Source organism: Colletotrichum lupini, chromosome 1 (genome assembly GCF_023278565.1).
Source record: "Colletotrichum lupini chromosome 1, complete sequence".
Lineage (NCBI taxonomy): Eukaryota > Fungi > Ascomycota > Sordariomycetes > Glomerellales > Glomerellaceae > Colletotrichum > Colletotrichum lupini.
In genome coordinates this window covers 663,990-678,265 of record NC_064672.1, presented here as the reverse complement: position 1 = coordinate 678,265, position 14,276 = coordinate 663,990, and the positions used below count along the sequence as shown (strand labels likewise).

Here is a 14,276-nt window from a genome sequence, read left to right as displayed (position 1 = left end):
TGAATTCGCGGGAAGGAATCTTTCTTACGCCAGGTGGTATTCACCAAGAACATCTCCAAGGAGCAAGTCATGTGTTGGAAACACTTGGAGCACTTCTGCCACAACTGGCACTACTGCTTCCACTACTACTGCTGGTATAGACATCAGGGCATAGCCTTTCGGCCGGCATGAAGCTTAACAATCGTATGATGAACTGCGTATATCTGAGTACTGAGGACAGAAGGAATTGGCGAAGCCCACCGATTCCTCCGAAGTATAAGCAGGTAGATGAGCTGTTTGAATTGCCCCATGCCGCCTTATAATCTCACCTCTTTCCACCAACGTTCAAACAACTACAACCACCACTACTACAACTGCTGTCACCACTACTACAGTGAACAGACCATTAGAACGGCTATCGAGTGGGCTTTTGGGTATGGATAGATAGTAGTCTTCGCGATCATGCAGCAGTACAACTGCAAGCTTGACCCTGATCAGACCTCAGCGACGATCAAGGCTGCTGTCACGCAGTCCACCCAACCTAAGGCTGGTATTATCAACGCGAATAACCAGCTTGCTTGAGTGGGTTCTGAGAGATACGGGAGGCTTGATAAACCGTAATTGTTCATACTGTAATGAAATGATTTCAAACGATTCAATTGCCTGCTTAATTGTGGATCACACAAATTGAAGTTTCATGAGATAGCTTACCTTATCTACCTTGCCTTACGTTCAGTATGTGCCTTGCGCATGTTCAGAATTGTAAGTTGAATGAGTTGAGTGAAAGGCCAATAGGAGAGAGGAACAGAGACTAAATAATGCAGTTACCCAGCAAAAGGAGGCACTATCTAGCACCCACGCATTTCCCCGCCGCCCCGTTACATGCATGTGATGTCACCACGTCCCACACGCCACTACACGCGTAAATCAATCCCACACTCGAGTACGCGACGCGCCCTTTGGACTGAACGAGGTCTAGTCTCCGAGGAATTGCGCTGACACTCTGCCTTTGCGTCTGAGTCAACGTTGCACACAATTGCTGATATCAACGATCTGCGCGCTCTGGAAGCGATCAAGCTCACGCCTTGCGGTGACGGTTTGCACCATTATCCAAAATGTCACCACAAACTCGCTCCAGCGGCCGGACTCCCGCCGCCGCCAACCCATCTCCCGATCGAGTCTATAAGTCTAGCAAGCCGGCAAAGCAGGCAAAGTTTCCGCATCGACGAACCGAAGTTCGAACGTATAGCGCTCGTAAACCAACCGCTCGCATTGCCAACCACCAGCAAAAGACTTTGACCCAGATGTTTGAGACCACGCGCTCGTCGCCCTTGCGCCTTGATCTATCCGACGAAGAGGAGGAGCCCAAGCCTAGGAAGAGAAGGAGAAAGACCATGGGAGACGAACCGACGCCAAGCTCATCCTTTCACACGCAAACGTTGACGCAGATGTCGCGAAGATCATCCGAGAAATCCACGGCAGAAGAGGAAGAGGAGGAGGACGTATGGCAATTCCAGCCCTCGGAGGATGAGGTCGAAAAGGACCAACCGGTGCTGCCCTCCGGCAACGACAAGGAGAACCAAGTGCCTGGCAAGAAGCAGTCGAGCAAACCGCCCAGCAGGACACCCTCCGTCGTTCCGCAGACGCCAACAAATAAACGCGTTATTTATGAGATTCCATCGTCTATAGGCAGCCCGCTTACCCCGATGCTGGCTAGGTACAGCCCGGCGCCAAAAAGGTCTCCCTTGAAAGACAAGTCCACAAACACAATGTCACCGATCCCGAAGCCCACAGCATCCGTCAAACGGCCACGAACTCTGACAGTCCAGGATTCTTATGCGACGACCGGTAGCCAGAGCTCGAGCCAAATCGTATCTCCCAGCAAAATGCCACTGCAGCCCACCAAAAATGTTCGCTTCATCACGCCCCATCCTACAGCCAGTCTAGCTCCCATGGAAGAAGATGAGGAAGTGAAGGGAGAGCGTGAAGTCAGCCCATCCCCTCGCAGGCCACAAAGGTCACCTCTGGTCGAGATTGCAGATTCTGAGGATGAATTCGATGATCTTGAAATCCTGGATGAGGAAGCTGAGGGGTACGAGGCCGTCGGCGAAGACACACAATTTCAGATGGACCAGGTTCCTGCTTCATCCGAGGAGGAAGTAGCATCCAAAGAAGCGTCTCCTGCGGAGGAAGGCGACTCTGATAAGGAAAACGTCGCCCCAGCCGCCAAAGAGGATGATGACGAAGAGGACGAGGAGGACGCGACAGTGGTTCTATCGAAGCCGTTTGTGTTTCCCAAATTGTCGCGCGATGATTCGGACCGTAGAGAGACCGTGGAGGTCATCACGTCTTCACCAGAGCCTACACACGACAGTGGCTCCAGTGTTCTTAAGACAGCGAGCAGGGAAACCAACGACGAGTCCGTCTCTCAGACGACGCCCACACCGAGTCAGAAAACTCCCAAGGCTAAAGGAAAGGCGGCTGTCGAGACACCAAAGACACCAAAGACCCCTTACACCCAAGGACTAGAGAGCCAGCGGCTACCCTACAGCGTCATTCACGGCATGGGGCGACAGGGCGATCGGACCGACATCTTTATCTCCATACATCCCGAGCACATGGAGGCTATTGTTGCCGGCGAGAAGAACCACGAATTCCGCAATTACAGAATCCCCCACACTGTCACCCGCATGTGGCTTTACGTCACGAAGCCTGTTGCGGAACTGCGGCACATGGCCTGCTTCAGTGAGGCCAAATCGCCTGGTGAGATTGATGAGGACGGGGTCGGCAACGCGGAGTTCAATCAGAACAATGGTTCCAAGTTTGCGTATCATCTAAAGAAGGTCTTCCAGCTAAATGATCCAATGTCTTTACGGGAAATGATGGACCTGGATTGGCTTCACGGACCACCGCAAAAGTACAACTACGTGCCGCCCGCCGTCGTCGGACAGTTGATGGCCAACCTGCGTTGCTGTGTTATCGGTAAAGACGGAGAAGAGGAAGATGATATCGTGTCGGAACCCGAGATCGGCAGGAAGGAGTTTTTGCCGGCCGCCGGAGGTCCTTCAGAGGAGCAGACGGTCTCCCAGGAGCTCGCCGAGCAACTCCGAAGCGACATTGAGCACTCCACCCAGCACCACTCCTCCGACGCCGACCTGTTGGTACCGTCAAGCCAGACCCCAACCAGGAACCGCGGCGGTCGCGGCGCTCGAAAGTTCGGCACAGAGCTCCCCCAATTCACCAAGCCAGCTCTGCCCCCGACGCCCCTCAGCCGCCCGCCCAATCCAACGCCGCGGCGGGCGGTCCGGCCCTCGCAGGCGACGACGGCAAGTCAGGCGTCGAGCCCCTCCCAGTCGCCCATTAAGTTCAGGTCTGCGCCGCGGCGGCCGACGCGCTCGAACAACAACTCGAGCCTGCCCATCTTTGTGGACGACGAGGATGAGGACGATAGTCCCGTCCACCTGCCGCCAGGGACGTTCCAGATGGATTCCTCGCAATTGCTGTCCAAGAGCCAGATGCTGCCTGAAAGTCTGCTACGTGATGACGGCGGTGACGAGGACGATATCATTGTGTTTGATTCAGATCAGGATGATGAGCTGTAGGAGCTCGGTTTCGATTCGCCTTTTGAGGTGTTTGCTACTCGATTGTAATTGAAAGGGGGGTGTTGGCGATGTTATTGGTATTATTATTTTCAAGCGTTGGAGTTTGGATTGGCCTCGGCCGGCTTACAAGGGTTTGGGAAATGGGCAACAAAGAATGGACACAGTGGCTGGGCCAGGCAGGTATGCAACGGTTATTATCGAGAGCATGATTATTGCTTCGCTATTAGTGGTAGAATTGAACCCGCCTGACGTTTTGCTCGAATCAATCTCTGAACTACTACTCAATGAGTTCCTCTTACGTGATTACCTTGCCTTGCTGCCAGAGTCCAACCGAGATCGAAAAGGATTACTCGCTTTTCTGTTAGTAAACCTGCTAGCGAACTGTAGTAAAAGCTTCCGGAGTTGGCACAGTGAAAGCGGGCGCGCCGAGGGTTAACGCTAGGGCTATAGATACCGTATTTTGCGAGGTTACGGGCATCTAGGTTAATATCTTCAAAACAGGTCCACTGATATTATTATAGTTATAGTCAGAGTATTAGGGGGAGGGGGAGGTGTTATGGTCGATACAGCCGGGTGTAAGAGGTGTTTAAGTTACAAAAAGGCCCTTAGATCCCAAAAGCAACTCCCCATCCCCCTCGTCTTCTCTTTAATCCTCATAATCGTCCTCCTCGACCTCCTCATTAGCTTCCTCCGCGTCTTTAGTTTCCTCGTTCTCCTTAGCTTCCTCCTCCTTAGCTTCCTCCTCCTCCTCTTTCTCTATTACCTTCTATCTAGCCTTTTTATAGTCTCTAGCCTTTTTATAGCGTTGGGAGCGTACACTTATTCGAATACCCCTTTGGGCTTGCCCAGAAGACACGGGTTAAAGAAGTACCCCTATAATAACTAGGGACGCGACCCCGTCAACGTATTCATCCCATATACGACAACACACCACTACCGAAGCCTATATATACCCCCTCAACCCCGTTCCAGTCACTAGCCAGACGGCGCCCGTCTAGGTCGACGGGTCAGGTCAAACTGGCTAGGTGGTGGAGTGGTTCATGGTCAACAATCAATTATCTACACTAACCAGCCTACTCGACGACAGGCTTAGCGAGAGTACCCGAGTTCGAATCCCAGCACGAGCACCAAGAGATGTAGCCACACCGGTGGTGAACTCTTTTTGCATTTCTCTTTATATTAATCAGAGGTTGATCTCATGGTGATTAATGACAGATCCATCAGATGTCCCCTACCTCTGTTCATCCATCCCTCATCCCCGCCTAACCTGTCGCCACATCCTCAAGCACTCCTGCAAATCCCCACTTACCGACCCCTCCGCCGCACCGCCGACGTCACGAATAACAGCAATTAACACACTCGCGAGCGCAAACATCTCAAGCGCCTTCGGCCCCTCTCTCAGCGCCTCGAGGTCCGACTTGCGCATCCCGCCGTTGTCGGCCCAGGCCTTCCACGCGTCGAGGACGGCGCAGAGGGCGGAGGTGAAGGCGCCGTCGAGGAGCATGCGGTGCAAGAGGCCCGCGGCGACGGAGCGGAGGGTGATGATGTCGTCTGTTGGTAAGTGGCCTTGTTGCTGGAGCCAGGGGAGGGTGTGTGTTGCCACGAGGGCGGCGTCCCATTTGGGGGATTGGATTGCTTCGTGGGCGCGGGTTTCGCGGCGCCGGGCGTCGAGGCGCATTCTGTCTCGTACTGCGGGTTTTCGATGTTAGTCCAGTACCTTTCCGTAAGGGAGATGGGAGGAAACGGGAAAGCCTACCGTCGTCCATGTGCTGATCAGACTCTTTGCGCATGCGCTCCCGTACAGCCTGCTCCCTCCGCACCGGATCCATCTGCTGCTCGGCCGCGATGGCGTTCATCTGATCACGCATCCGCCGGTGCAAGAGATCGAGGTTGTCCCGCGTGTCGTTGTGCGAGCTCGCCCACTCGGGCGTCTGGGTTCCGTCGACGACGCCCAGGACCTCGAGCACGCCGCAGGGGACGGAGGAGCCCCGCGCAAAGGCGAGGACGTCGTCCGGGATGCGGTAGTTCCACAGGATAGTCGCGCTCGAGGTGCCGTAGGCCGTGGCGGCGCTGGCGAACCATGGACCGGCCGTGTGGCCCGGTCGGATGCGGACGTGCTCGATGTAGAGGCTCGTCGAGGGGTGGTCGGCGTCTTCTGGGATGGCGCTTACGAGGCCGTGAGAGGAGATTTTGCAGGCGATTGGGTTTTGGGCGTTGGATTTTGCGGCGCGGGATATGCTGGCGACGGAGGATGACGGGGATATCGTCTTCTTCTTGATGCTTCCGCTGTTCGTTTCTGGTTCTGCGTTGACGTCGTCGTCACCCTTCTCATGATCCTGCTCAATGGCCGTGGCTGCTGGACTAGGGAGTGGTACCAGCCGGACCCAGTACGGGGGCAGAGACTCATGGCTCCTCGTGGTCCAGTGTGAGGACCAATTTACAGACAGCGAAAGATGGCCGTCAGAGTCGTTCAGAGGCGCAATGGTGAGGGCATTATGCTGTCCATCGGGACTCTGCATCAGGGTACAGCCGACGGGAGTCCACAGCCCTGTGCTTCTGAGCAGCCTCCATCCGTGAGCATCGGGCACGGCGCCAAGATCCAGGAGGTAGCTGATCAGCTCGTCAAAAGTGACATCGACCTGCGGTTGCCGCAGCTGGTCTGCGTACTCGACCCTCTGCGTCTTGAGGCCAATGGTGTTGGTGCGCCAGTTGAAGGTCGTCCAAGTGCCGCCCGGGATGGAGGAAGGGTGGCGGGCGAGGGACCAGTACTCGTCGCGGTGATCGAAGCGGTCCCAGGGCGTGACGGCGTAGCGGGGGAGGTCGACCTCGATGACGCGATTCACGACGTCGGAGCGAGTGAGAGCTGTTAGGCGGGCATGACGGAGCATGCGCCTGATTCGAGATCGCGCGGCAAGTGTCGCAATGGTGTTGTAGAGGATTGGGAGGACACCGAGCACGGCTAGAGGAACACCAATATAGGTGATGATGTCTGTAGGTGTTGTACCCGAGTCGGAGGACATTGCCTTGAGGAGGAAACCCCGTATTCTGAAGCCTTTGGACTATGAGACAGAATGAAAAGATATCTCAATACAATTGAGATATGAAGGCAAGCAATGGCTGCCTTGTCAAACACTACAAACGTGAGTATCTTTTTGTAAAGGGGATGATGCTATTATGTCTCTGTGAATAAAGCCATTGGGAACTACCCCTGACCGACGGCCTTCAGCCGCATGGTTTTGGGAAGTCGTTGGCGATGGCTAATCATGAACCTTGCCTGTTTAGTCTTAAGTCGTTCCGTGTGCCTGTCGTCCACGCAGCCATTGTCTACAAGTGCCGGAGACTTGGGGCTTGGGGTTTCTTTATGAGAGCCACATCGTATAGCTCGTCTGATGAAGGCTGTGACAACATGGGATTGAAATGATAGTAGAAAGCTGAGTAGTGATGTTCGTTGGTTGACAGAGTGCAGCAAACAAATGACTCTGATTCGTAGAATCTCAGAAGGACTGGTTTTCTCAAGGCTTCCCGAATCCGGCCGAGCACAGGTGAGCGAAATGCCGAAGGATGCAAGTACCTTGCTTGCATGAGCTCATGCAGGTTGCTGACCTCGAAGCACATGAGTGATGACTCTACGAGTCGAGAGCTTTCTCGGCTGGCAGAACGTCTAGAGATGAAGCGCCGAGATGTTGATTTCGTTTGAAATGACCGTCTCTTTTAGTTGAGTTCAGGGCATCTTGAGCAGAGCTGAGTTTGTCTGTGTACTAAGGTAATCATCAGGCTGTCCAGCTGTCAGCTCGTAGACACGATGAATTGGGACGAACGAGCCAACAACACGGCGTGAACCACTGCGGGTAACACGGCATTATGAGAGACCGCCTGGGCTGCACCTGGGTGTGTTGTTCGTGATGCCGTGCTGACTGCTTGCAGTTCTTGCAGGTTATTGAGATGGAGATGAAGGTGGAAGATGTGAGAAGGAGGAACCTTGGTCCCGTCAGCCCTAGACCCCGGCCGCTGGGCGATCCCGCCAGCAATGGAACCTGGAAAACTCCCCGCGGGCCGCGTGTTCCAGGTTCCCTGCCTGTACGTGTAGGTACTTCGCAAAGTTCGCAGAGCGCAATGGTACCATTGCAGCAGGGCCTGGACGCCCTGCTCGTGTGGACAGTGGAGTGGGCTTGATGTTAAATTAGGTAACCCACGGGCAATGGGGCAGGCGTTCGGGGCTCCGTAAGGCCTGTGGGCGCCCGTTGACACCAAACAATGGCGCTAAATGCAGGGGCACGTCTGCCAAGCCGCTATCCGACGGAGCACTGGGGACCTTCAAAACCGACAACATTCCTCCCTCACTTCCATCGCACTTGTTGCATTCCACTTCCGAACACCACACAACACCACACAACACCACACAACACCACACCAAACTCGCTCGTGTTGCGTCACTCTCGCTAACATCATCGATTCGAATCGCCTCGACTCGACACAAATATTGGCACCCGCGCATCGTCTCTGCTCCGGACCGACGACAATCGCCCTGAGCGCGAGTATGCGCCGAGGACACGATGCGGGACATCTCACCATGCGTCTCTTTCACTCCGTCCTCGCCCTTGCCGGCCTGCTCTCCGCCTTCGCCAATGCTCAATTCCCTTCCACCTCGGTCAACCTCACCACAATCACTTCGCCCGTAGACGGAAATGTCACCATTCGCTACAAAACGCCCAAGGGTGTCTGCAAGACCGCCTACGATACCCAGCAACAATACACAGGATGGATCAACGTCCCCGGCCCTTACCCAGCAAACATGTTCTTCTGGTTCATCGGCGCCCGCGAACCCACAGAGGCCATGACTATCTGGCTCAACGGCGGTCCCGGTGTCAGCTCTCTCTTTGGCATGTTCACCGAGGTCGGTCCTTGCGAGGTTATTGAGAAGGGCCTGAACCAGTACGACACTGTGGCGCGAGAATGGGGATGGGACCGCGCTTCCAACATGCTCTTCATCGACCAGGTAAGTTTCTGGCATCTTCTGGTCCGGCAAGCACTAGTTGGCAACATGCTAACACTCCCCAGCCGAACCAAGTTGGCTTCTCGTATGACATTGCCACCAATGGCTCCATGGATCTGTTCAACGCGAATCAGTCAAGTCCGCCTCAGCCAGTCCCCAATGGACAGCCCCCTGCAACGTTTCTTAACGGCACCTTTAGCTCGCTGAACTCCAACAACACGGCAAATACCACCGAGACGGCTGCGTATGCGATATGGCACATGCTTCAGGGCTTCTTGGGCGCATTTCCCCAGTACAATCCTCCAAACAACAGCTCTTTAGGCATCAATCTTTTCGCCGAGAGTTATGGCGGAAAGTACGGGCCTGTTTTCTCTGATGTGTGGGAGAAGCAAAACGAGAGACGGCAGAACGGGACGCTGTCGGCCAACAACACACTCGAAGTCCACCTCACGTCCCTAGGCATTGTTAACGGCTGCATCGACGATCAGGTTCAGGCGGAATTCTACCCCGCCATGGCTACCAACAACACGTACGGTTTCAAAGCGATGAACGACGTCCGCGCAAGCCTGGCCAACGGCAGCTTGTACACCTCGGGCGGCTGCCTGGACTTGATCAAACAATGTCGCACCGCCGAGTCCGTCTACGACGCCAACAACACCGGCGGGGTGGATACAGTAAACACCCTGTGTTCCAGGGCCTATCAGACCTGCAACGAGAATGTCATGATGCCGTACTCCGAGTCGGGCCGCAGCTGGTACGACATTGCCCGCAAGAACCCGGACTCGTTTCCGCCCAATACGTATCTCGAGTATGTCAACACTGCGGGCTTTCAGCAATCCATTGGCTCCGTCGTCAACTTCACGATGACGAGTCAGGCTGTTTTGTCCGCCTTTTCTGGCACGGGCGACTACATGAGAGGACCCTTGATCCCGAAATTGGCCGGTCTCTTGCAGCGCGGTATCCGCGTCGCTCTGATCTACGGTGATCGTGACTACATCTGCAACTGGCTGGGTGGGGAGGCCGCGTCGACGACTCTCGCTTGGCAAGCTAGCACCGTATACGGACGCAACTTCAGCGCCGCCGGTTATGCGCCTATCATTGTCAACAACTCGTACATCGGCGGCGTCGTGAGGCAGTTTGGAAACCTATCCTTCAGCCGCATCTACCAGGCCGGCCACTCGGTGCCAGCCTACCAGCCGGAAACCGCGTTCCAAGTCTTTGCGCGTGTCATCATGGGCACGTCCATCTCGACGGGCGATCAGGTCAATCTGGCCAACTACAATACCTCTGGCGATGCCCACGCCACGCACACAGATAAGCTCCCAGACTCGCCTGCTGCCACCTGCTGGCTGCGCTACATGCAAGCCTCATGCAGCGACGAGCAGATCAGCATGCTCCAGCGCGGCGAGGGGACAGTCATCAACGGCGTACTTTACAGTGCTTCAAGTGACTGGCCTTTGGCCACCAAGGCTCCGACTTCTACGCAGCCTGCCGCATCCACATCATCCACGGTCCTTACGGGATTATTCACGGCGACGTCGACGCCAACGAGCGGGAGCTTGACGGTCCAGGCACCAATGATGCCTCTTGTGGCATTTGTTACACTTTCGATTGGCATGTTTATGTTTGGTGCGATGGGAAGTGGTTGATTGAAAAGTCATCATAAAGCTTTGGAGCATCGTCTACGTGGCAAAGCATTATACTTGCATCCTCGGTTGGGCACTAGAGAGCATGTGGACGGCCTCGAGAATCATCTTGGTTGGGCGTTTCTGGGCATTTTGGATGTGAAGGATGAAAACATGGAAGGGACCGAAGAAAAGGAGAGAAGCACTGCAGATATGTGCTGGATGTGTTTTTGATTTGTGTTGGTTGAAGACTTAATGATACCCCCTTAATGATCGTTGGAATACAAAGCAGTAAACATGCGTCTTGGCAATGATATTGGAGTGTGTTTACTCGCACCCTTGCTGAGCAGGCATGCGAGGAAAGAATACCGATTGTTACGGATGGACATGAGTCACGGACGCGGAAATTTGTCCCATAAACGACTCGACGAAGGTCCTTCCGGCCAGGAGGATATCCTGACATCGTGACCGTGAAGCACCAATGATCAACACGACAAACCTCGTGCAGTTCCAAGATTGGAAAGGATAGTGAAATCGGTAGGCAAATCACATTGTAGCAGTAGAGCACAGACGGAGTGAAGAATCATGGGTATCTTGTATTGATATGTATATTAAAACATGCACGGCATAGACCTACCTTGGCTTGCATCATTGATCAAGATATAACCATGAGAGAATCTGACAACTTCAGTTAGCCACTGTTTGCAATACACCACGACTCGTAAATCAAACAATGTGTGAAGCGTCAAAAATCAGTATGGGGCCTTGTCAAAGGCAGTATCATCAAAGCATATGGCTCAGGAGACCGTCGTGATATATATTATGATCATCACGTAGACGCTGGGGAGTGGGTAGAGGTAGAAGACGAGAGATGGAAAAGGAGCTTACCATTTGATGCAAGGCCGTCGGCAGGGAAAAGGTGAAAGAGGATGTACACCACGTGGCTCTAGAAGGCGAATGTCAGCCAACTGTATTCACAAGTATTTCCCAGAAAGAATGCAAATGTGAAGTGTTCGATCAGAATGACTGGTAGTCAACGTGTCTCAGCTTCGCCGTTAGGCTCTGACATATGCTTGTCTTTGGTTTATCGTTCATCAGAAGAACGGAGCCGTGGGTGGCTGGAGGGGTAGATGAAAAGGGTAAGAGCTTACCAATTGGGCCATGCGATGGTGCGTTTTGGACAACAAGTCAAGCCATGTCAGAGTAAAACTGTGATCTTAGAGACAGTCAGCGATGTTCATGCTCATCAAGTCAAAACGTAGTGTAATGAAGCCAATTCAGTCGTTGCATGAATGGTATAAAAAGTTTGTATCCGCATTGGAAAATCCAAATCAGACTCGTCATCTAAGTTGCTCATCAGGAAGGCATGTGGGGCAGCGAAGAAAAATGTGAGACCTACCATGACTGGACCGGAAGGAAGCAGACGCGTCTGTACTGCACTGGCAGAAGACACCAAGAGATTGTGTAGCAAGGCGAAATCCATCTCGACACTGTTGTAGACGGGTCAGTCACCTGAAGAGCATGGTGTATTCCCGACAAGTTGAGTGTTCGGATCGAAATCAGTGGGCGAGGTTTTCTAGGCCTGCCGCAAAGTGGCTTGTCTGCTCATGGCCGAGTCCCATATGGGTACTCTCGGAGCCCAGTGCCGCTTCATCATGTAAATGATGGGAGAGCGGGAAAGGGAGGGGTTGGTATGTACCTTGTCGATTGGATCTGAGATGGCTGGGTTCCATGTTAGCGACGAGGTTCGACGCGAACGAAGGCATAAATGGAAAGAAGGGTAGTGAGATCAATCAGAAACAGCCAGTTGTTTTCAACAAGAGTGTTCAGCCGGTAATTCCAACTGTGCAAAGCACAAAAAAACTAATCATCCGGATCTCGAGTGTGGAGGTTGAGGAAGAAGTGTACCGTACCTTTTGTCAAGCCATCTCGAGGCAGCCACGTAGCTCAATTCCACGGCGTCAGATTGAAATAAATCTGCAAAAGCCTAATTTTCTTGGTTAGCCACTTGCTCAAGCGAAGCGCATAAGATCCAAAAACAAATTTGCGACATTGTCGTGTCCTATCAGACTGACGTGTAAAACAGAGGTTTCATTCCATTTAGGTCAAAGACTCTAGTTTGCGGTGTTTGTCTGTCATCACCAAGGATTGGGGGTGTAATTCAAAGGTAAAAGCAAGAAATAAGCGCGAGCGCGGAACTTACCAGGTCATGCGAAGCTACGCAGCCGATTTACTGCGTGTTGCAGTATGGAAAGAAAGGATCGTGAGGTCGAGGTGGTCTGCGAGGGAAGAATTTTAAAGGTGCTGGGAAATTTTGAGCCGCGAGTGGGGGTGCGCAGCTGGCGGTCGGCCACGACCCACTCAAGGTGTGCCTGCAGTCTCTTCACGTGTTGGGTCACGTGTTAGCGCGAACAGTCGGCGCGGATGGCCGGTCCCCAGTTGAAAGCTCGACGCGTCCCAGCCTGCGTCTGCGTCATGGATCCGCAGTGCGCAAGTCGTCGCAGACCCCGGGAGACGAGAGACGTTCATCCGTGATCTCCTTCCTTTAAGCAAGTGAGACAGACAATAAATCAGTACAAAAATGCCCGAGATCGCTGAAGGTGAGACTGTCATTGAATTGAGAAGTGCAAGTTGGCTCATGTTCTCCCAGTCGCGCGGTGCGTGCACTTCTTGCGCCTTCATCTTGTAGGCAAGAAGATCGCAAAGGTCTCTGCCCCTGACGATGCCAATGTCTTTGGCAAAGTCGGCACCAGCGGCCCGGCCTTCGAGAAAGCTGTAAAGGGGAGAAAGGTTGTCTCTGTCGGAAGTCAAGGAAAGTATTTCTGGTATGTCTACTCCATCGATCAACTGGGAGCTCTTGACAGACACTCATTTCGTCTCAGGATTACATTCGACAAACCCCCTCATGCGGTGATGCATCTAGGCATGACAGGTAATGAGAATTATTCATTCCAGGTACTCTGTATCGAGACTGACACCACGCAGGATGGATCCACATCAAAGGCGACAAGACGGCTTACACAAACTACTACAAAAAGATGAAGGAAGGCGAAGCAGACATCTGGCCACCCAAATACTGGAAATTCCACATCGAGACCGAAGGCACACCCAAAGTCTCAGCCGCCTTCACAGACCCCCGCCGCTTCGGCCGCATCCGCCTCGTGGACTGCCCCGGCGCAGACATCCGCTCCCACTCGCCCCTCAAAGAAAACGGGCCCGACCCGGTCGTCGACGTCGACGTCTTCACGGAGACCTACCTCCGCCAAAAGATGCAGTCCCGCCACGTACCCATCAAGGCCCTCCTCCTGGACCAGAGCCACATCAGCGGCATAGGCAACTGGGTCGCCGACGAGGTGCTGTACCAGTCCCGGCTGCACCCGGAGCAGTACTGCGATACCTTTAACGAAGAGGAGATGAAGAAGTTGTACGAGGCCGTGCGGTATGTCTGTCAGACGGCCGTCGACAAGCTCGGCGACTCGGACGAATTCCCAGACGATTGGTTGTTTAATTATCGATGGGGCAAGGGGAGTAAAGGTGCCGCGTCTGAGCTTCCCAACGGGGAGAAGCTTGCGTTCATTACCGTCGGCGGGCGGACAAGCTGTTATGCCCCTGGGAGGCAGAAGAAGACTGGTCAGGTTGTGCCGTCGGCAAAGGAGGAGCCCGTGGAGGAGGAGGAGGACGGCGGCAAGAAGCCCAAGGCCGCCGCTAAGAAGAAGAGGTCGGCGAAGGCGAACGAGAGCGATGAGGAGGAAGAGGAGAAGCCCAGCAAGAAAGCACGAGGTGCCAAGGGTTCCGCCAAGGCAAAGCCCACCGCGGCGGCAAAGGTGAAGACGGAGGAGACTCCAGAGCCTGCCGCCGAAGCACCGGCACAAAGCAAGAAGCAGCGGGCTTCAAAACAGGCTGCGGAGAAGCCCAAGGTCGCACCAACCAAGACCAAGAAGACTGCCGTAAAGAAGGAAGAGGCGTCTGGGAAGACAAATGCAGCGGTGGTAGAGGACACGGGTAGACGGAGGTCCCTCCGGCTGAAGGGGTGAGCATTTATATCTTAATCAGAGTTATACCCCATATGAGTCCCGA

General features: G+C 54.0%; 4 protein-coding genes across 4 annotated transcripts; 3 read left to right on the top strand and 1 right to left on the bottom strand.

Annotated features, from left to right (window-relative positions):
- Window positions 1–1,094: 1,094 nt before the first annotated feature.
- On the top strand, window positions 1,095–3,581 carry CLUP02_00213 (uncharacterized protein; the record flags this gene model as incomplete). Its single annotated transcript, XM_049279265.1, has 1 exon — window positions 1,095–3,581. One exon carries the CDS (start codon window positions 1,095–1,097, stop codon window positions 3,579–3,581), a length of 2,487 nt encoding a protein of 828 aa, XP_049135222.1.
- Window positions 3,582–4,556: 975 nt separating this feature from the next.
- Window positions 4,557–7,704, bottom strand: CLUP02_00212 (uncharacterized protein; the record flags this gene model as incomplete). Its single annotated transcript, XM_049279264.1, has 8 exons — window positions 4,557–4,598; window positions 4,891–5,270; window positions 5,338–6,640; window positions 6,722–6,838; window positions 6,895–7,156; window positions 7,212–7,332; window positions 7,408–7,559; window positions 7,616–7,704. The coding sequence occupies 8 exons, from the start codon at window positions 7,702–7,704 to the stop codon at window positions 4,557–4,559; spliced, it is 2,466 nt and encodes an 821-aa protein (XP_049135221.1).
- A 141-nt stretch (window positions 7,705–7,845) lies between these two features.
- On the top strand, window positions 7,846–10,433 carry CLUP02_00211 (serine carboxypeptidase; the record flags this gene model as incomplete). The annotated part of the gene is made up of 3 exons (XM_049279263.1): window positions 7,846–8,577; window positions 8,640–10,203; window positions 10,270–10,433. The coding sequence occupies 3 exons, from the start codon at window positions 7,846–7,848 to the stop codon at window positions 10,431–10,433; spliced, it is 2,460 nt and encodes an 819-aa protein (XP_049135220.1).
- Window positions 10,434–12,780: 2,347 nt separating this feature from the next.
- On the top strand, window positions 12,781–14,233 carry CLUP02_00210 (formamidopyrimidine-DNA glycosylase domain-containing protein; the record flags this gene model as incomplete). The annotated part of the gene is made up of 4 exons (XM_049279262.1): window positions 12,781–12,799; window positions 12,850–13,024; window positions 13,082–13,131; window positions 13,185–14,233. The coding sequence occupies 4 exons, from the start codon at window positions 12,781–12,783 to the stop codon at window positions 14,231–14,233; spliced, it is 1,293 nt and encodes a 430-aa protein (XP_049135219.1).
- Between the last annotated feature and the right edge of the window lie 43 nt (window positions 14,234–14,276).